Consider the following 17,849-nt stretch of genomic DNA (forward strand, 5'->3'; position numbering starts at 1 on the left):
ACTATAGTAGTTTTTTAAAAGCAATGCAAGTTTCGTGCATTTCTTAGATGCTCTGATTGGGGAAGTTTATATTAAGTTCATTATTCGCCTTCAACAAAATCAGCCCTTTAAAGTAATTTCCAAATATCAGCGTGTATTTAAAATTAATCGAGAGTGGCGCTTTAAATTTCACTGCCATAAAGTTCTCGATTTCAACGTTTTAATTTCCAGTGCAATGAACATCTCGCACGTTCCTTCAGCTAGTGTGCAGTTTATTGCTTAACCTTATTGTCATTCTTTATTTTCACTTCAGTATAGTCGAATGAAGGCTATGTGGTAAAGGGCTTAAGTCTTTCTGAAATAATTTCGCTCTCGAGAGCTGAGTAAATAAAAAAAAATCGGTTGCATGGTTAGTATCGAGTTTTTTGTGGGCGAAAGCAAAATGCTAGAATATGTCAACAAATTGATTTATATTTGGTATTGCAAAATGTGCGCACTGTGAACGAGCTCGCGTAGTTCTTACATTACGAAACATTTTTTTTTTTAAACAGAGCGCTCTAAATGAAAAAAAATAGTTTGCTTCGCGCTCCTCCGAGCGCGCGTATCACGGCGAGGATTGAACGCAGATGCATCCACCCGCACAACAGCGCACCAAGCGGGCGCCGCCGGAAATCATCGATATCGGGACCTTCGCCTAGCCCACGCATGCCACACTAGCCAGCATATGTCTAGGCACTATACTTCAGGGAAAAATTAGTGTCGTATATGTCTATTGTTAATGTTGTTTTATGGTGCGTTCCATTTGCTTATTTTAGTTTGTTATTTTGACGTCAGATTCCTTACCGTTCAACTCACTTTTTTTTTAGCTCTTCGTAACAAACGCAAGAGTGAAATAATGTGTCAAACACAGCTGTGTTCTGACGCCCATTACGTGTGTCGCAGCTCATCGTAGGCCCTGAGCTTCAAATTTCACAAAGGAAGAACTTCCTCTGCAAGATAATAACGATGACGTCATCATTTACTATCTACGCGGCGAGAAAGCGGGAAAAAGAGCAGATCCCGATGCATTCACATTCGCGCGTTCACGCACATTGAGGTACGGTTATAGTCCGGCAGTTGATTAGGTTATCTCGCAAACATGTACGACGATAGCAACGATGACAGCAACGATGTCTTCAAGGTAGACTTCAAGTACTACAAAAGACGAGCCGTGCGGCCGGATCTGTCTACAGTGATCGACTTCGAAAGGCCCGAGGACTTCCCCATCGAGCTGCACGCACGGTTGCAGACGACGCCGGATTGCGGCGATGTCGGCATCGTCGCCGACACAGAACTGCTCTGCTATTCCGTGCCGGCTAATCCCGGTCTCATAGTTCTTCCAAATCCGTTCACACCGCGGGGACAGCGACAGTGGATAAGCCGTACGCTGCGCTCTTACCCACACCCTCCGAACCGCACGAATATAAAGGCGTTGCGGCCGCCTGACTTATTTCCCGCGTCTCTGAACCGCGACACATTTTACAAGCAGCTCCGGTGGGTAACCTTAGGCGTGCACCACGATTGGGACACAAAGGTGTACGACCTCGAAAACGTGTCCGCCTTCCCCGCCTGCCTCGGGACGTTGGTCAAGAAGCTGGCAGCGTTGCTCGGGTACCCGGGGTTCGAACCCGAGGCCGCCATCGTCAACTACTACGCCGTGAACTCCACGTTGAGCGGCCACGTCGACCGTTCCGAGCTCGATCTCGACTCGCCTCTCTTCTCCGTGAGCTTTGGTCAGACGGCTGTGTTTCTCATCGGCGGCGCAACCAGAGACGTCAAGCCGACGGCCATGTTTCTCCGAAGCGGAGACGTCGTCGTGATGAGCGGCGAATCCAGAGTGGCATACCACGCTGTGCCGCTCGTGCTGCCGCGTGGCGACGACAAGCCGTGGAGTAGTGCCAGTGAAGGGTGCGGTGATAGTGCGGTGGCTGACTGGAGCTCTGAGGCAGAGTACCTGTCCGATCATAGAATCAACCTCAATGTCAGGCAGGTGTTTGCCAAGAGCTGATGGCTGTAGTGGGGGTAGTGCTGAGGGCACTGTGCCACTTTCCTCTACTTCAGCGTTGACAGCTCTTTGATTGCTGTGACATTCTCAAAGTGCAGTTTGACGCCAACAAATGTAAAAGAACGAGTACCGGTTTACTGTTGCTACTTCTATAGTGTGCATCTGCAGAGGGAGTTCCAAGACATGACTGTGTAGTGAGAATTTTAGTGAGAAGCTTCTTGAACCTCATTTCTCTCACGGACCCCATCCCATATTCATCAGCCCGGTTATATCTGCCAGAGGAAAACGCCTCTCCCGCTAATCCCCAGTCATCCCTGTCCGGTACAAGCTGTGGCCACTCCATCCCCACAAATTCCCTAATCCCATTTCCCCACCTGATTCTCTGCCATTCCGTGGTACGTTTTTTCCTTATTGTGATGCACACTTTGTTGCTCCAACAGACCGTGGGTTCCATGTTTGCAGTATATGTCCTGCCCAGGTCCAGTTCAGGTTTCTGATTTTATCTATAGGATATCACTAAAAGGATACTGAGAGAAAATAGAAGTTGGCCTCTGTCGATAGGGTGCAGTATTCTAATCACAAATTGATCCCTCTGGCTGAAAACAGAGCTTTTATAAGCTAAAAAAGACCAAAAAATGAAATGCAGGTGTCTCCATCACCGGTCGATTTCACAAGTATAGTATATGCTTTGACACTGATATTTGAGCGTGGATCCCCACCGTTCATTTCAAAACGGCGGCAGCTCATCCTTTTCGGAAAGGACATCATGAGCTTGAATTGACTAGCAGGAAGATTCTTAAATCCAATTTTCCCCGTTGATAAATGGGTCTTTTGCTGCTAGGTAAGTGTCAATTTAGCCTGGGAGAGCCAGAGAATCATTAGTACAAAAAAAAATAATTGGATGGAGTTGTTTTACTCTTCATCTTATGGTAGTGCGGCAGCACTACAGTCGAGCCCGGATATATCGAATTATTGGTTATATTGTGCACACAGAGTGTGGTTGGGAAAGTCACGGACCATATCGAGCTCTGATTTCGTCGGCCGTTTGATATATCGAATTGCGTGCCACGCCCCTACTAGTGGCGCTTCTCCTAAGGACGCTTCTTTATCACTTTTTTGCGGGCGTAGATGTGTTATTACGCAGCCTTGGACACTTGCTGGCAGTGCTGGCAATGTGAAACCGTGCAACGAGGTGAACGTAAGGAGTGCTGGAGGGTGTGCTTCGATCTCGTGTACTTATTTTCCACGCCACATCACTGTCATGCTGTGAAGCTAACCTAACTAAAGCCTAAGGTGGCCCTCACCTGGCGTGCTCCGCTCACTTCGCTGCCGAAGACGTTGCGGAAATCAACAGTGCCTGAATTTTAATGGCTTATGGTTTGGTTTATGGGGGTTTAATGTCCCAAAGCGACTCAGGTTATGAGGGGCGCTGTAGTGAAGGGCTCCGGAAATTTAGACCATCCGGGGTTCTTTAACGTGCACTGACATCGCACAGTACACAGGCCTCTAGAATTTCACCTCCATCGAAATTCGACCGCCACGGCCGGGATCAAACCCGCGTCTTTCGGGCCAGCAGCCAAGTGCCATAACCACTTAACCACCGCGGCGGCTTGAATTTTAATGATTGATTGCTGTATTTATATTGTACTGCTAAAAGGATTAGACATCTATGACAGGCAGTGATTAGTTCCAAAGAGCCGTCCGGTATGGCTTCAGTGCGAAGCATGTTAGGCCTACCGGTGCCTAGTGAGTGGTGCGCTGCTGGCATGCCGGCGGGTGCACATCGCTGCAAGACTGCATCACTAACAGGGATACATTGTATTCTTGCTTCTAGGTTACAGATAAGCACATCTGTTGCCATTTTTTACATATCGAACTTTTTCCCTTTTGAGTTCATTATATCCGGGTTCAACTGTACATCTTGGTGGCAGCGGCCTTTTTGTACACTTATGCAAAACTCTTGCAGTGCTTTTATGCTTTCCCCTAAACTCATTTCCCATGAAGCAATGTTATGCTGTCATAATTCAGAGCTTGGTTCTGCAGGTGACTAGGTCAGTGTGACTGAATCTACCATGATTGAGCTCTGCAAAGAGCCTGAACATTGCCATGTGCTCATGAAGCTATGGAATAAATTTGAACGGCACAAAGGACACAAACGTAGGAAATACAGGCTGGATAGAAAAGGCGCTCTTGCTGTCTACCCTGTATTTTCTGCGTTCGTGTCCTTTGTGCCATTCAAATTTATAGCATGAACCAACTAGCCGTACAGCAAGTACTACCGCAGAGCTATGGAAGTTGTCAAAAAGATGCACATTCGCATGAGCCGAGCGCAGGCCAAATTCGTTATGCACTGCAACAAGAAGTGATGACAAATGGCAAGTTAACAAGGAGTCAGCTATCCAAGAACAAGAGGCGCAAAATCTTTGAAATCAATTAAGAGGTTGCAAGCAGTATATGCGAGCCTTCCTTGTGCTTAAGATTAGTGCCTGCTTTGTGGTGGATGCAGTTGGCATAATGTGAATGCGTAGTGTAATCCCAGTGCAAAATTGCTTTATTTGAATTACTTGTAAGCATTCACAAAACACAAGAGATAAACAAAATGAGTGAAAAAAACAAAAAAGTATGTGTAAAAAATTTAATATATTTCAGATACATTACTGAGTAACAGCTGCTGATATATCTCATGTTACAGTGCTGGCCTTTCAGAAAATCAGGTAGGCAAACATCACGTAAATCTTTCACTCGGGTACAAGATCAGAAAACTCCATCGTTTGGCACTCTCAGCCTAAACATGACAGCTAGCGGTCAGTTTTTTTTTTTAAAAGGCCTTTGGTAACCACTGTTGCAATGATGCTAGGAGAGCAGGCCAAGGCAGAAACCTTGGAGCCATCTGGTAAATGCGGAGCTGGAAGGACCTTTGCTGGTGTGTTGTCTGGCTTCAATGTTTTCCACTGCACGAACTTTATGCCTGTAAAGTAATGGGATTTGCACTGAAAACATACTCGGAGAATAGGTGTTGTCGGAGAATGCACACGTCCCTTCGTTCTTGGTTCCATACTGTTCAGAATTGAGGGGCAAAGTTCAGACACTACTTTTACGGGGACTGTGAAGATAAAGTGAAGTTGGCCTGTATCTATATAGATCATCACATTCTTTTTTAATTTTTTGTTAATGTAGGCCTTCTTCAGGCTCATGCAGGAGTGGGTCAAATCATGTGCAAAACTAAAACAGCATAATGACAGAGGAGCCTTTTTTCACTGAAAACTGTGCTTTTACGAGCTAGAAAAGATTAAAAAATGAAATACAATAGAACTTCGATGACACATTTTTTGTTTTTAACATTGACAAAAAGCACATTATCCGGGAAAGCGTACCATCCAAAACACTTTAAGATTTCGAAAAATGTGACTAAACAATAAAGTGCAAAGGCATTTATAGATGCTCCCACTTACTATAAGGCCTGTTATGCGCAATGTCTGAAGAGGTTTTGTAGTGCTTGTAGAACTGTATCTGCATTTATATTGTTCTTAGTGAAAAAGAAACTTCGCAACGTATCCAATACGGTGACTGGCAAGGGCGAAACTAGCAGATACTTCTTCTTTGTCACTGTCATTTTCAAATGCTTAGCCCCTTCGAACTAGTGCACTGCGGAGAAGCCACTATGGCAGTGGGCTTCTGTTTCTGTTCATGCGGCACGTCCCACGTTGGCCCGTTCGTTCTATTGCATTTTTGTCGTTTTCAGATGATTTGCACCATCATGTTTATGCACTGCGGAGAAGCCACTCAGGCAGCTGACTGCCGCACATGCATCCATGCCAGGCCAGGCCTGCTTGTATGCTCGCGTTATCATAGCCAGATTTTGAGTGTTTCGCCCCCATTTACTTAAGCACTGCGTGCGGAGAAGCCGCCCTGGTGGCTGGCAACCGCTACGGTTCGACTCATGTCGCGTGCCCCAAAGACCAGCCAGCTCATATGTTAGCACACCTTCTGTTGGTCGCTAAACGTATCATGTGATCAGAATTTCACAAAATGAGTTTACTTCGCTGAAATTGTACTATCCACAAACGCATTCGCTAGAAGACCAGACCAGAGTAACTCTGTCAGACTTTTATTGCTTACGATATTGAGCGCATGAACTGGGAATTCGGATCCGGAAATGTATCGACGAGGTTCTACTGTACAGTTATTGGCACCACTGGCCGTTTTTGTATGCAAACTGCGGCGTTATGAAGGAAGTTTTTTTGTGCATGAATGCCTTAGGCTAGTCTGCCATACACTTCGCAATGCCGATCACTGAATCCTTTTCTGTCTTGATGTCACGAGTTTAGTCGAATGGCGGAAAAGTTTTTAATCTTTTAAAGTTTAAATTGATTTTTACTCTGAACAAAAATTAGATTGAGTTCTCTGTGTCCCTTCAAAGTCAGTGATCTTGGAGAGTTCAGGCGCATGCCTGGTAGGGCCATGCTCAATCTACTGGGTCTTTATGTTTACTGGGAGAACACTGCTACAGTGCTACGGCTCCTATTTGAATGCAGAGCAGCATAACAGCTGCACTCATGCAGCTGTGCCAGCAGCGCCATCTCTGGCCTCGGAAGGGGGAGAAGCACTCCATGTTTCACGTTGCTTGCTTTTGTCCTGCTGCTGCCGATCCTGCTGTTTTTTTTTTTTTTGCATGGAAGTGATGCAGATGATGTGGTGTTTCAATTAATTTTAGCCGAAGCAGTTAAATACCCCACTCTAATTTATCATAAAACAAAACTCGCTACCAAGTGCCATTTCTGTGCAAAATTTGACCCTGAAACAAGGCTCCAGTTCAGCTGGGAGAAACATTCTAGGAAGGACTCTTCGCGACGAGAAGTTAAATAGATCAATAGACTTCAATAGGAACATTGTATGCGGTGCTGACGAACCTTTAAGGATGGCCACGAACAAGTCCCCTGCGCAGCCCACATGTGTAGCTTGTGCTTCAAGAGAGACCATCCTGACAGGTATGCTGCCACTGGTGGTAGCGGCAGCTGAACTTTGTTGCATGCCGAGAAGGAAGACCATACCAACATCTGCAGAGAAGTCATGAATGCAATGGGGCTTGTCAGTGTTTAAACTGCTAGCGTCCCGTGGCATGGTACAGGCTTTTGCCATGAGCTGTATGTCCAGAGTCAGGTCGTTTTGTAAGAATTATAGTACAGAAGATTCTTTATCTCAGCCGAAACAAACTGTGCTGCTGCCCCCACACCTCTTGTTATCATTTTGCATTGCCAACACTGTGGAATATCACCAGCCGGCACAAGTTGCCATCCTGGTCAAAATTTGAAAATCAGAAAATTGTCCCTCGCTCCCTGTGCTTTCAAATTCTTGAACAGCTGAACTTGACTGAAAAGCCACGCAAATGATAAAGTACAAATTGCCCCTCCTGAACTCTGAGGTACTACAATGTTAGTGGAATCCTATTTGAACTGCTATAGACCCAGACAGCATGCTCTGTTCAGGGTTCAGTGGCTGCAGGAGGGAGCACTAGAAGGGATAAGCTAATCGAAACGGGACCCATTCTACTACAGTGGGACACAGCTAAAGAAAGAAGTGGCAGATGCCTTTCCAAGGACGTCCTCCAACCAGTGGCATCAGCCTATTATCACGCCATTGCTTGTCAACTGCCGTGCACCTGCTAGCATGCACCTGCTAGCATGCACCTACTAACATGTACTTCGTTCTTGAGTTGTGTCCACAATCTGATTTTGAAAGAGCCCCGAGGACTGAGTCTCGCGTGACTGCATCATCTCACCAGTCAGAACGATGGTGCCATCTTCATTTCCAGCCACGGAAGTCACAGTGTGGCATGCAAACAGGTGTCGGGGAAGCCTTGTGAATTCTCCAACGTCCTTCCCACCATTTGCGATGCCTAGTTTGTTGTTCCTGCGACAAAGCAAGTTGAGCAGTAGGGGAGACATGACAAGCAGTGTGTGACAACACAAACGTCGTGGCAGAATGCAAGTGGCTTGAAATAATTTTTACTTTCTTTTGCAGTGCATCTGGCACTGTGCAGAGGAGTCCTGCAAAGGAACTTTGTTATGTGATGCTTGATGCTGAATGTCATTATACTTGTGCTGGGGATGACTCGTCAACTCTACTCTAGAGGCTGCGTGCTCAATGCATGTGACTTCAAACGCCTCTTAACCTGGCACTGACTGCCTCAGCGGCAAAAGCACTTGAAAAATTGACATCAATTTTATTAAATTTATTGGTTGAAACCTGCCATACGTTATTTATTAGCAGTTTGCCTAAAAAGAGTCTATAGGCACTTGCACCCATGCGGCAAAGTTCATTGTTTACTATCACATATTAAACAGACTCTGAGAACAAACTGAAGTTTGCCTCTACCAATTTATTACCACAGTCTAATGACGAAAGAAGTGCCTTCACTGAAAAAGGACATTTTATAAACTGCCCCCAGCCATTTCACTAGCAAACTGCGTACTTTGTCATTTACAGATCTCCGAGGCTATACCATACCGCTGTTAATTTCCAGGCAGCAATCGCAGAGTCAATAATTCTCTTACTGACAGTATTGGCGCCAGGAGCTTGAATCGAGAGATGGGAAAAACTACTCCATTTTAGACTTCAGATTTTGCAGACTGCATCTTTTCATTTTTTGCTTCCTAATGGATGTCAACTGAGCCGTGAAAGGCCAAAGAACAAAATTTTACTGGGGAACAAAAATTGGGCAGAGTTGACCTGTGTGTGTGCGCGCGTGTGTACGTGCGGTTAAGTGTCGGACCTGTTGCTGCCGCAGACCCATAGCTCGCCCGCATCCGTGATGAGGAAGCTGCTGTCCGCAGTGCAGAAGCAACGTATGGGGAAAACACCCCTGGGAAGTTCCACTTTCACCGGGAGGTCCGTTGAAGCCGAAAGTTCTAACCCCAGCATACCTGTCAAAGAAGTGCACAGTGTTAATGCAAGAAGATGCAAGCGGATGCTTAAATTCTTCTATTAGTTATCCCTTTAAGTTATCATTATTTTTAAATTTAAGTGGGTCTACAATGTGAAATGGTTGCTGTGTAACCACAGAACAAAAAATACAATTGCACTGTGCATTATTTTCATTGTTTTGTGCCATGTATTGTCACAGTGCACACTAAGCCAGTGTGCATGCAGCAATATTACTCTGTATGCTTCAAACCCTAATGTTTAGAGTTGAATCTCTTCCCAACGGATTGAAAAGAACCTACAAATTATTTAGTTAGATCGGTAATGTAATTTATTGAAAAGGAAATTTGCCTTTTTGACTATGTAGATGCAGTTGGCTGCTGTCAGATTGGCATTTCATTGCACCGCGAAATTGTTCACATGCAAGACAGGTAAGCTAGGCCTGCTGGGTGACCAAGGCATCCAGCCTTAGAAACACTATACAGAAAAAAAAGCAATAAAAGGCAGAAACCGTGTCTGGCATCTCCCCACGCAAAGACTTCGTGGTTTTCGTCGATGGCGACAACATGCGATGCTGCACAAGCCACGTCACATATTTCATGGCCGAGCAGGGCTTCCACTATTTTCGGCTTCTGGAAAAACAAAAAGAAAGCTGAAATAATATTGCCCACTGGGTTACCTTATGTGCAAGAAAGATAAAAAAGTGTATGACATGTCACATTATGTGACTTGGATTAATGTCAGACGTACGTTAGAAATGTCAGAATGGTCTCCGTGACCAAGGCTGCCTGACTGACCACACCCACAAGACAGCAGAATCTTGCGTTCTGCAAGTAATGAGCATTAATCGAAGTGTTAGTGACAAAGATTACACCTCTGTTTGCTTTAATGCACACTTCATGTTAATTGCAAGTACCCTAACTTGCCTTGGAATTGTGCTTCATATTCTAAAGCTCTGCAATTAGTTTTATCGCTGAATAATAAATCAGAGGCACTTGGGTTGTTCGGAGAATTAGCTGGGCATTGTGTTATACCCATTTTCGGGCACTGTAAGATGACAGTAGCGTAAACAAAACAGAATTTCTATTAGGACCAAGCTCCTTTACCTAAAAAATTGCTTTGAGAATTGCAGTAATGCATAGTAACCTAGACCCAGAGCCTATATTGATAGTAACGCAAAACACGTAGAAAGCTTAAGTGATAAGCAGGTTGGTTACACTTCCATGATAAGTCTAAAAAAGAAAAACTAATATGGCTAATGACAAGAACTGAAGAACACATGCGTGGACCTTTGATTACTCTAGCTTACAAAGTAACTAACTAAGCAAGTAGGTGATGGATTTTTTTTATGGCCCAAGGGCATCTGAGGCCAAAAAGCGCCATGGCACAGGGTATTTCTGTCTAAGCGAATAACTGGTGAGTTAATGGTTTACCTGACAACAAAACAATGAAATCAGTTCCACAGCTGGCACGTATAATGTGATCACTGTGGTGGTCCTTCAGAACTTCTGGTTTGTATGTTTTCTCCCCTGCTGCTGCTGCCTGAAGGGGAAAGGGTAGAGATGATATCCACTGTGAGATTGTTTGAACCTGACAACAAATTGATGACATTGTTTCAATACTAGTTCCCTTTCCTTTCATTGTTACGTTTATACCGAGCAACAGCTGCATTTGCAAGCAAGTCTGCACCCTTGGTATAAACATTAAAATGAGCAGAATTAGATATAAGAAATGAAATCACAGTGATATTTTAGTTCTATCAGTGAACGATGGAAAGACACTGAAAACTGTGGAAAATCTACAACTGCATGCATACATTGTTTTTTCTGAATTCCAGGACCAGATCAACTATAGTAGGATACAACTTAAACAAACAGCAGTTGTCAACACTGTGCCACGGTCCGCGGCGTCTTGTATTACTCCGCTAGCCAATCACAACAGTAAACGAAATCAGCTTTTTAATGTTTGACTTTATTAAACGAGCCAGCTATCAAAATTTTAGAACTTATAATTTTTTTCTTGTGATTTGCTTCTTGTTTAGGTAACAAGAAAAGATTTAACAACGGACTACTTTTTTGTCGTGGAGGAATTCTGTGCAGCGGCCCTGAATGTGGGCGGAGCTTCACTGCAGACTTAAGTTGTATCCGACTATAGTGCACACTTTTTACATGTACTGAAAGAAAAAAAAAGTATTTGGAATGAACGATTCCAACAGTACCATGTTCCAAACGATGACGCTTCCCTGTGCAGTGATGCCCACTACTGAATTCAACCCAATAGCCACTTCGTTAATGCAGCCGTGCCCATCAGGCACGTCAAACTTCGTTGCTTCCACCTTGCTGCTTTGCCACACAAGCAGTGAAGTTGATAGATCTCCTGGAGAATTTGCCAGTGTCAGAAATGGCAATTTAAAATACAAGTAATCTGTACTGTTCACAGTGTGAAGAGATAATGTCACAGTTACTCTTGACTGTACACGATATACAGTGCATGAACATGCAAAGTGGTGATATCACAAAACTTTTCAGCCTACAAAGCAGTCATTTCAATCGGGAATGCTCGTTGCTCAATTTAAGGGTGACTGTCAACTTTCGAGATAAGAGCAATCCTAGACATTGTAGAAGCTGTCATGTGTTACCACGATCACGCCATAGCATTCTGGTTGCTCTTACGTAGCAAATGGAAAGTGGTAAAGCTGTGCACCGGAGACAATAAACAAAGAACACAGAAAAACAAACATAACAAAGCTCCGCAGCAATATTTACATTTTGCGTGCTTTTGAAATCCTGAGGTATGTTTAAGTCCATGGGCGGCCAGCAGAATAAATTCATGAATAGCAGAGTCTGAGTTTAAAAGCAGACGTGTAAACTTAAGCCTGGCTTTTACACTATAAGTAGCAGTGTATTTGACTTGAGCAAGGACGTGATGATCGTACCTGAGCTGGCACGGGAGCATCGTCCGATGCTAGCAAGGGACAGCGACGAAGACAGACGGTCTTTCCTGCAGGCAAAGCACAAAGCTTGGGTAAGCTTTTCCCCATTTTTATCTTCGCTGTTTTTTTATTTTAAAAATTGGGTTCAGTGTGGCTTTTGTGAATAAAACTTCTCGCTAGGGCAAGAGGATGGGCTCCTCCCCCCCCCCATGCCACCTTCTTTGCTCCTAAATCTACCCCTGTGTCTTTCACTGTGGCAAGCAGACATTTGTCTTTAGATAGATCTGAGTGGGGAGTCCTGTGAGCATTCTTGCTCAAAACATTGAATACACACGACACTTTTAGACTAGCATGCGAGCGGCTCCAACCTGTCAGCAGTGCTATCGTGTCATTTAAAAGCGTGCAGTTCCCACTCATGCATACCATTAGTGTATTGCTTCTACTTACTGGGCAACACAGGGCAGAGAGCCAACAGTGAGGTAGAGGTTGCAGATAATGTGCAGAAGAATCGGCTGTGCTAGGATCTGGTTGACAGATGGCCGCATCGAAGGCTCCTTTTGCAGAAGCCTCTCAAGGAGACGACGAAGCTCAACGCTGTAGTGAGTGGGCACGGGGGCATATTCGCCACGGATGATCTTGATCACTAGGTTCGGGACGTGCTGAATGAGATATGACAATATGATAGTTGGTGGTAGGGAGTGAATGCGAATGTTGTAGCACAACGCATTGACGAACATTTTTGTATGGTTGCAGCGATGGTAAACAGCGGCAGTAAAACCTTATTGCAATAAACGGGAATAAACAAAACAGTTTGCCTTTTTTTTTTTGCTTTTGTGCACTATGTGCTGTGGTGTAATGTAAGAAACAGGTAGAGAGTTGATAGTTTTGCGATTATTAACGATGTGTGATTGGCATTATAGTAGTTCACAAATTAGAGCTCTCTATAATTTTCACTCAAGGCACCTGAACCTAAGTTATAAAAGCAACTACCTTTTTAATCGCGTATGTTGATTCATAACTAATCTACTAGAGAACAAGTGCATGCTTGATGCAGTCAGAAAAAATGGCAGATTATAGTGCATTAAAAATTTTATTACTATGCAGGTAGAGCCTAAAAACAACCTGCACTGCTATCCACAGAAGTAGGATTACGGCTAAAATTTATAATGAATTTGTTTGGACCTTTATATTTCTCAGAGTTGGATTTATTTGATTTTGTATTTGTTGGCTATTTTCCAGTATTTAGCTCTAGGACATATTTGATTTTGTATTTGTTGGCTGCTTTGCAGTATTTAGTTCTACCTGGTTGGAAAAAAGAAAAATTTGAAAGTTTAGAAAGTACACAGCTGCAGAACTGGAACCATGGTAGTAGTTCCAGCTGGTTTCCATTTTGTGGCATTTGAATTTTTTAAACTTCAAGTGGTTTCTCCTCCTTTAAATAAGGAGTCTGCTTTCTCTAAAAAATGTTAAAGTGATATCCCTTTGCAGTGACTTTTAACCGTGCTGCAGAAAACCCACTTCAGTTCCCCACACAAACAGCCCCACTCCAGTTCGCTGTTCCAAGCACCAAAGCTCAGCACAGGACTGGTTTTTAAAGTTGGCTGATCAGTTTTTCAGGTTTTGCTAGTGATTAAAATGAAATGAAAATTGGTTTTGAGGAAAGGAAATGGCACAGTAACTGTTCTCATTTATCTCGGTGAACTGCACCATAAGAGAAGGGACAAAGGAGGGAGTGAAAGAAAAAAGGAAGAAAGAGGTGCTTTAGTATAGGTCTCCAAAATAACTTCGACCACCTGGGGATCTTTAACGTGCACTGACATACTGACATTGCATAGCACAAGGGCACCTTTTGTGCTTTGCTTCCATCGAAACGCGACCACTGCGGTTGGGTTCGAACCTGGGTACTCCGGCTCAGTAGCCGAGCGCCCTAACTACTGAGCCACCACGGCAGGTGCTAGAGATCGTCAATCTTTCATAATTGTGCACTGCGTGACAAAGCACGGTATCACTTTTTTGACACTGTAACTGTATGATGAAAGTCTTTAATTAGCAGGTTGTGAGTGCTAATCAAGGTTTTCGCTACAATAAGGTCCCTTGTGTCAGCAGTTAAAAGTATTGTGCGCGCTTTCATGTAAGACCTGCACATTGAAATCTGAGTGTCAGACAGCGCCTTCAGGTGGTAAGAAAATTAAGCTACCTCTTGCCTTTCACATTCCAGAAACTTCTATGAGCACCTATCTTTACTGTTCAGTTACAAAGTAAAGGCATCCATGTAATATTCAAAAATGTCACACACCATCTTGTTTTAAAGACTAACTGGAAAGAGAGGGTTTGGGATAATGGATCATGGGTGCACATGCAGGGGTATACGTATATGACGACACTAAACTTCAGATTGACTCTGAATGCAGTTAGCAATTGTGTTTCCTTTTGACGCAGCATGAGGTTAACCATGGGTTGAGTTAAAAAGACTGGGCTTTATTGCAGTGCTTGTAATGGTAACTACAGTAGTATTCGGGAGGTTTTACTGGCACCTAGAATAAATGTTATGGAGGCTGTTAATTATCATGATGCAATGACACTTTAGCATTAAGTCTTCTTTTTGCTTAAAGAGATAAGGTTGCTGGCTTAGTGCATTAATCGGTAAAATCTGATTGGCTGTCCACCTTCCATGGTAGCCACCCGTCGGGTTGTTCCCGTGGCAGCCACCTTGCAGCCTCTCCCCTACAGTTGGAAAAGGGAGACTTCCCTCCCCCCACTGTGGCACCTGCCAACCGTGACAGGTGGCGCACCCCACACTACGCTGGACACTTCTTCGCAGCAGGGCTTCTAATGCTAACACATCAACATTGTATGGTTCGGATAGACTCCAATATGCAAACTGATATCCCTGCTCAGTGGCCTGTGATAACAGGTGCAGAAAATAAGGGATATGACTTAGCAAAATAAGTGTAAAAATGACAGACTCACATTGCCTTCAAACGGAGGCCGCAGTGTCAGCAGCTCGTAGAGAATACAGCCCAGCGCCCATATGTCGCTCTTCTGGTTGTAGCTGAAATAATTTCAGACAGGGCAAAGTATGAAGGCACTTTCTTGCACGTGTGCGAACACATCATGAAAAGGCAGAAATTCTGCTGTTCAAGAAGAAAAAAAATGTGAAAGCAAGCAAGTACTTACGGTTTCCCTACGCATATTTCTGGTGAGAGGTTGTTTGGAGTGCCGACCAGCTGAAATTAGAGTTGTTTATTCGGTCAGAATTTTTTATTAAAGGCAGCAACATTTTTGGACAGGTATTGTTGCCATCACATGACAACATTAATTTAAATTTATTTACCTGACACCAAGTAGAGAAATTATGTGTGGGCATGCAACTTTTCGGTCGTATGTCATGGGTAGTGTTAGTAAACGGCACATTTTGCAGGAGCATTTGAAAAGCCATGTTATTTATTAACATGCTTTCAGAAACAGATATAGTATGCTGCAGGCCCGTGTACTCTGCAATATCAATGCACGTTGAAGAACCCCAGGTGGTCAAAATTATCCGGAGCCCTCCGCTACGGCGTTTTTCATAGCCTAGGTGAATCGCTCTGGGACGTTAATCCTCGTAAAACTGTAAAACCTTTTCCTGATAGCCAAAATGAATGAACTAGTCTGGCAGCAAGTGTTTTAAAGGTGCACCGTTCAAGAAGCTGTGTTTTATAGTGGCAGCACTGGTAAGTGCAGAAAATGAGGCAAGTTGGTATGGTTTCATGGTACACCCATCATACTAGGGAATGTAGACAGAAAGAAAAAACAACACAATTATTGGATGGTCAACACTTGTGTTGCCTCCTGCATGCATTCCTTGCACGCTGCATGTGCTCCTTGTAACGCTGGCAAACTGCACACTTGTAGGAAAGAAGCTCTCACACTTTCTGCCTTGCTCTTGCTGCTGAGAATTTTGGAGATGCCAAAGTCGCCGACTTTGATTATAGTCTTGCTCTGACTCAAAAGCAAGTTTTGAGTCTTGAGGTCCCTGTGCAGGATCTGCCTGGAGTGTACATGCTCGAGGGCAAGCACAATTTGTCCGAAGTAGTTCAGCACCTCCTGGTGATGGAAAACAGAATGTTTGCCATCTCACAAACATGGGTGACGAGGGAACACAAATGCACATCAAAACGTGCAAGCTAATACAAGCGAGTGCACGCGGTACATCACCTTCTCCGGAAGCAGAGCACGGCCCCTCTGCCTGAGGTATTCATATAATGTCCCACCTGCAACACAGCGTCAGAACCTTGCCGCTGGCCGCCATGGAACTTTTCTCCACACAGCACTAATTTTTGTTTCAGTCTGAATGTCAATAGTTAGAACTCTCAGCTGCTTTATAAGTCTTGTGTGCAGCCTTTGCAGTAAACTTAACATGGTTTTTCATGTCACTGTTGAGCAACCCCATTATTTCTTTATCACTGCACTGGATGGAACGTAGTATGGTCACATTTCACCTGTCTAAATGTCTCAGGCAACACTGAATTTTTCACATTTCAGGTTCAGCATTATTAATGCTGTGTATGTATAATGCTTAGCTCACATAGCTCTGAGTACAGTGTACATTGTATCAAGTGTACTTTGTTGGTTTTGTTTCCTTAAGGAACACTGTGAGCCCTCCTTCTCATTCATTCTAGCAGCCCAGTGTACTACTAATTCACTGAAAGCTAACATAATCTACAGTATCTGCACTGCTGTATAGCCGGACATTAATTGAACTGTCAGTTTTCTTGAAGCTTACGTGCTTGGAGAACGAAACACAAATCTTGTGCTCACGTGGAGCTTACGTTAGTGTTCCCCAAGTGATCCAATCTATCAGTCACAGTGTGCCACGCTGTAAACCTCTCGCCACTCTCCCCACCCCTCGCTTCTGATTGGCGGCTGCGGTTCTCTCCAACCATCACCTCCCACCGACTTGCCCTCTACTCTCCCCTTTCCTCTCCCTCCCTCTCTCGCCCTTTCTTTCTCCCTCCCTGATCTCCCTTGAAAGTGCATTTACCCATCTCCACTTTGCCTCCTCTCCACCCGAGGCTTCACACGCCAATGCCTGACATACGCCATGATGGGCGTTCTAATGCTAACGCATTTAAAAAAATTTAAGCATGCCTTGTTCATATCAAAGCACTTAACGGACATGCATTTATGGGCTCTAATTAGCATGCGTTGATCACCAGTGGTAATAAACCAGTTTGAGTGCTTGGATTTGAATGGGAATGCTCTAATTCGGACCTACTGTGTATATGTAGGTAAACTGTAGCTGCCTTTAACTTTGACAAGTCACTGTTTAATATGCGCACTGTGTCCTTCTGTGTCACTAACCTGGTGCATACTCCATAACAATGGCCAGGCTCTTTTCGTCGAGGAAGCTGTCGTAGTAGGCAACGATGTTAGGGTGGTGAAGCATCGCCAGCACCTTGGCCTCGGTCAGGGAGCCCTCTTTCTCTTCCATGGACATCTGCTGCACGGGGATGTGCTTAATGACTACCTTCCGCCCCGTAGACTTCTTGTAGCAAAGCGTTACGACCCTGCACAACGAGAACACAGACAGAATTGCTACGCTGTTTAGCCACGAGTGCTACATATTTGCTGTACGACAGTGTAGCGCGCATTGTCAGCGCGGACTTGCTGACCAAAACGCGTCGTCGTCGACATACCCGTAGGCCCCTCGTCCAACGATTTCGAGCCTCTCGTACTGATCCATTTTTTCAGGGACAACGTGAGAGCTGCGCCGTCTTAGTACCTCAGTAACCGCTGTTCGAGATGGTCCCACCACTTCGCAGTGTTACTATTTGCTGCCTTTAATGGCAGAGTAAACCATCGAGCCGCTAAAAGTTATACTGGTTATACGACTAAAGACAAAGAGCGCGCAAGTCAACTGGCTAAATTGGCTGAATTTCAAGTTTTGCGCGCAACGCACACGCTGACGATGAAAACGTTACTCTACTTGCG

The 17,849-nt window shown here is 44.4% G+C and overlaps 2 protein-coding genes across 3 annotated transcripts; one reads left to right on the top strand and one right to left on the bottom strand.

The window, feature by feature from the left end:
- Positions 1 to 800: 800 nt before the first annotated feature.
- Positions 801 to 8,690, top strand: AlkB (alpha-ketoglutarate-dependent dioxygenase AlkB). The gene is made up of 2 exons (XM_077642884.1): positions 801 to 2,080; positions 2,122 to 8,690. Exon 1 carries the CDS (start codon positions 1,118 to 1,120, stop codon positions 2,024 to 2,026), a length of 909 nt encoding a protein of 302 aa, XP_077499010.1. The 5' UTR covers positions 801 to 1,117; the 3' UTR covers positions 2,027 to 2,080; positions 2,122 to 8,690.
- Positions 4,822 to 17,830, bottom strand: niki (nimA-like kinase). 2 transcript variants are annotated; one of them, XM_077642882.1, is made up of 16 exons: positions 17,555 to 17,828; positions 17,220 to 17,425; positions 16,074 to 16,129; positions 15,786 to 15,962; positions 15,054 to 15,103; positions 14,847 to 14,928; positions 12,324 to 12,535; positions 11,880 to 11,944; positions 11,163 to 11,320; positions 10,378 to 10,486; positions 9,695 to 9,771; positions 9,456 to 9,576; positions 8,796 to 8,946; positions 7,803 to 7,933; positions 6,934 to 7,080; positions 4,822 to 4,991 (listed from the first exon to the last, which is right to left on the bottom strand). In XM_077642882.1, exons 1-16 carry the CDS (start codon positions 17,599 to 17,601, stop codon positions 4,822 to 4,824), a joined length of 1,959 nt encoding a protein of 652 aa, XP_077499008.1. In that variant the 5' UTR covers positions 17,602 to 17,828. The 2 variants fall into 2 exon arrangements, with proteins under 2 accessions (XP_077499008.1, XP_077499007.1); XM_077642881.1 differs by lacking the exon at positions 4,822 to 4,991 and having other exon boundaries at positions 6,761 to 7,080; positions 17,555 to 17,830.
- Positions 17,831 to 17,849: the final 19 nt, after the last annotated feature.

Source organism: Amblyomma americanum, chromosome 11, assembly GCF_052857255.1.
Source record: "Amblyomma americanum isolate KBUSLIRL-KWMA chromosome 11, ASM5285725v1, whole genome shotgun sequence".
NCBI classification, from domain to species: domain Eukaryota; kingdom Metazoa; phylum Arthropoda; class Arachnida; order Ixodida; family Ixodidae; genus Amblyomma; species Amblyomma americanum.

Excerpts from the sequence above, each read along its gene's own strand:
- AlkB (XM_077642884.1), top strand. The coding sequence starts at position 1,118 with ATGTACGACGATAGCAACGATGACAGCAACGATGTCTTCAAGGTAGAC.
- niki (XM_077642881.1), bottom strand. The coding sequence starts at position 17,601 with ATGGATCAGTACGAGAGGCTCGAAATCGTTGGACGAGGGGCCTACGG. Across the intron at positions 17,426-17,554 it reads GTTGGACGAGGGGCCTACGG|GGTCGTAACGCTTTGCTACA; the intron begins GTATGTCGACGA and ends CTCGTTGTGCAG. Across the intron at positions 16,130-17,219 it reads TGTTATGGAGTATGCACCAG|GTGGGACATTATATGAATAC; the intron begins GTTAGTGACACA and ends GCTGTGTTGCAG.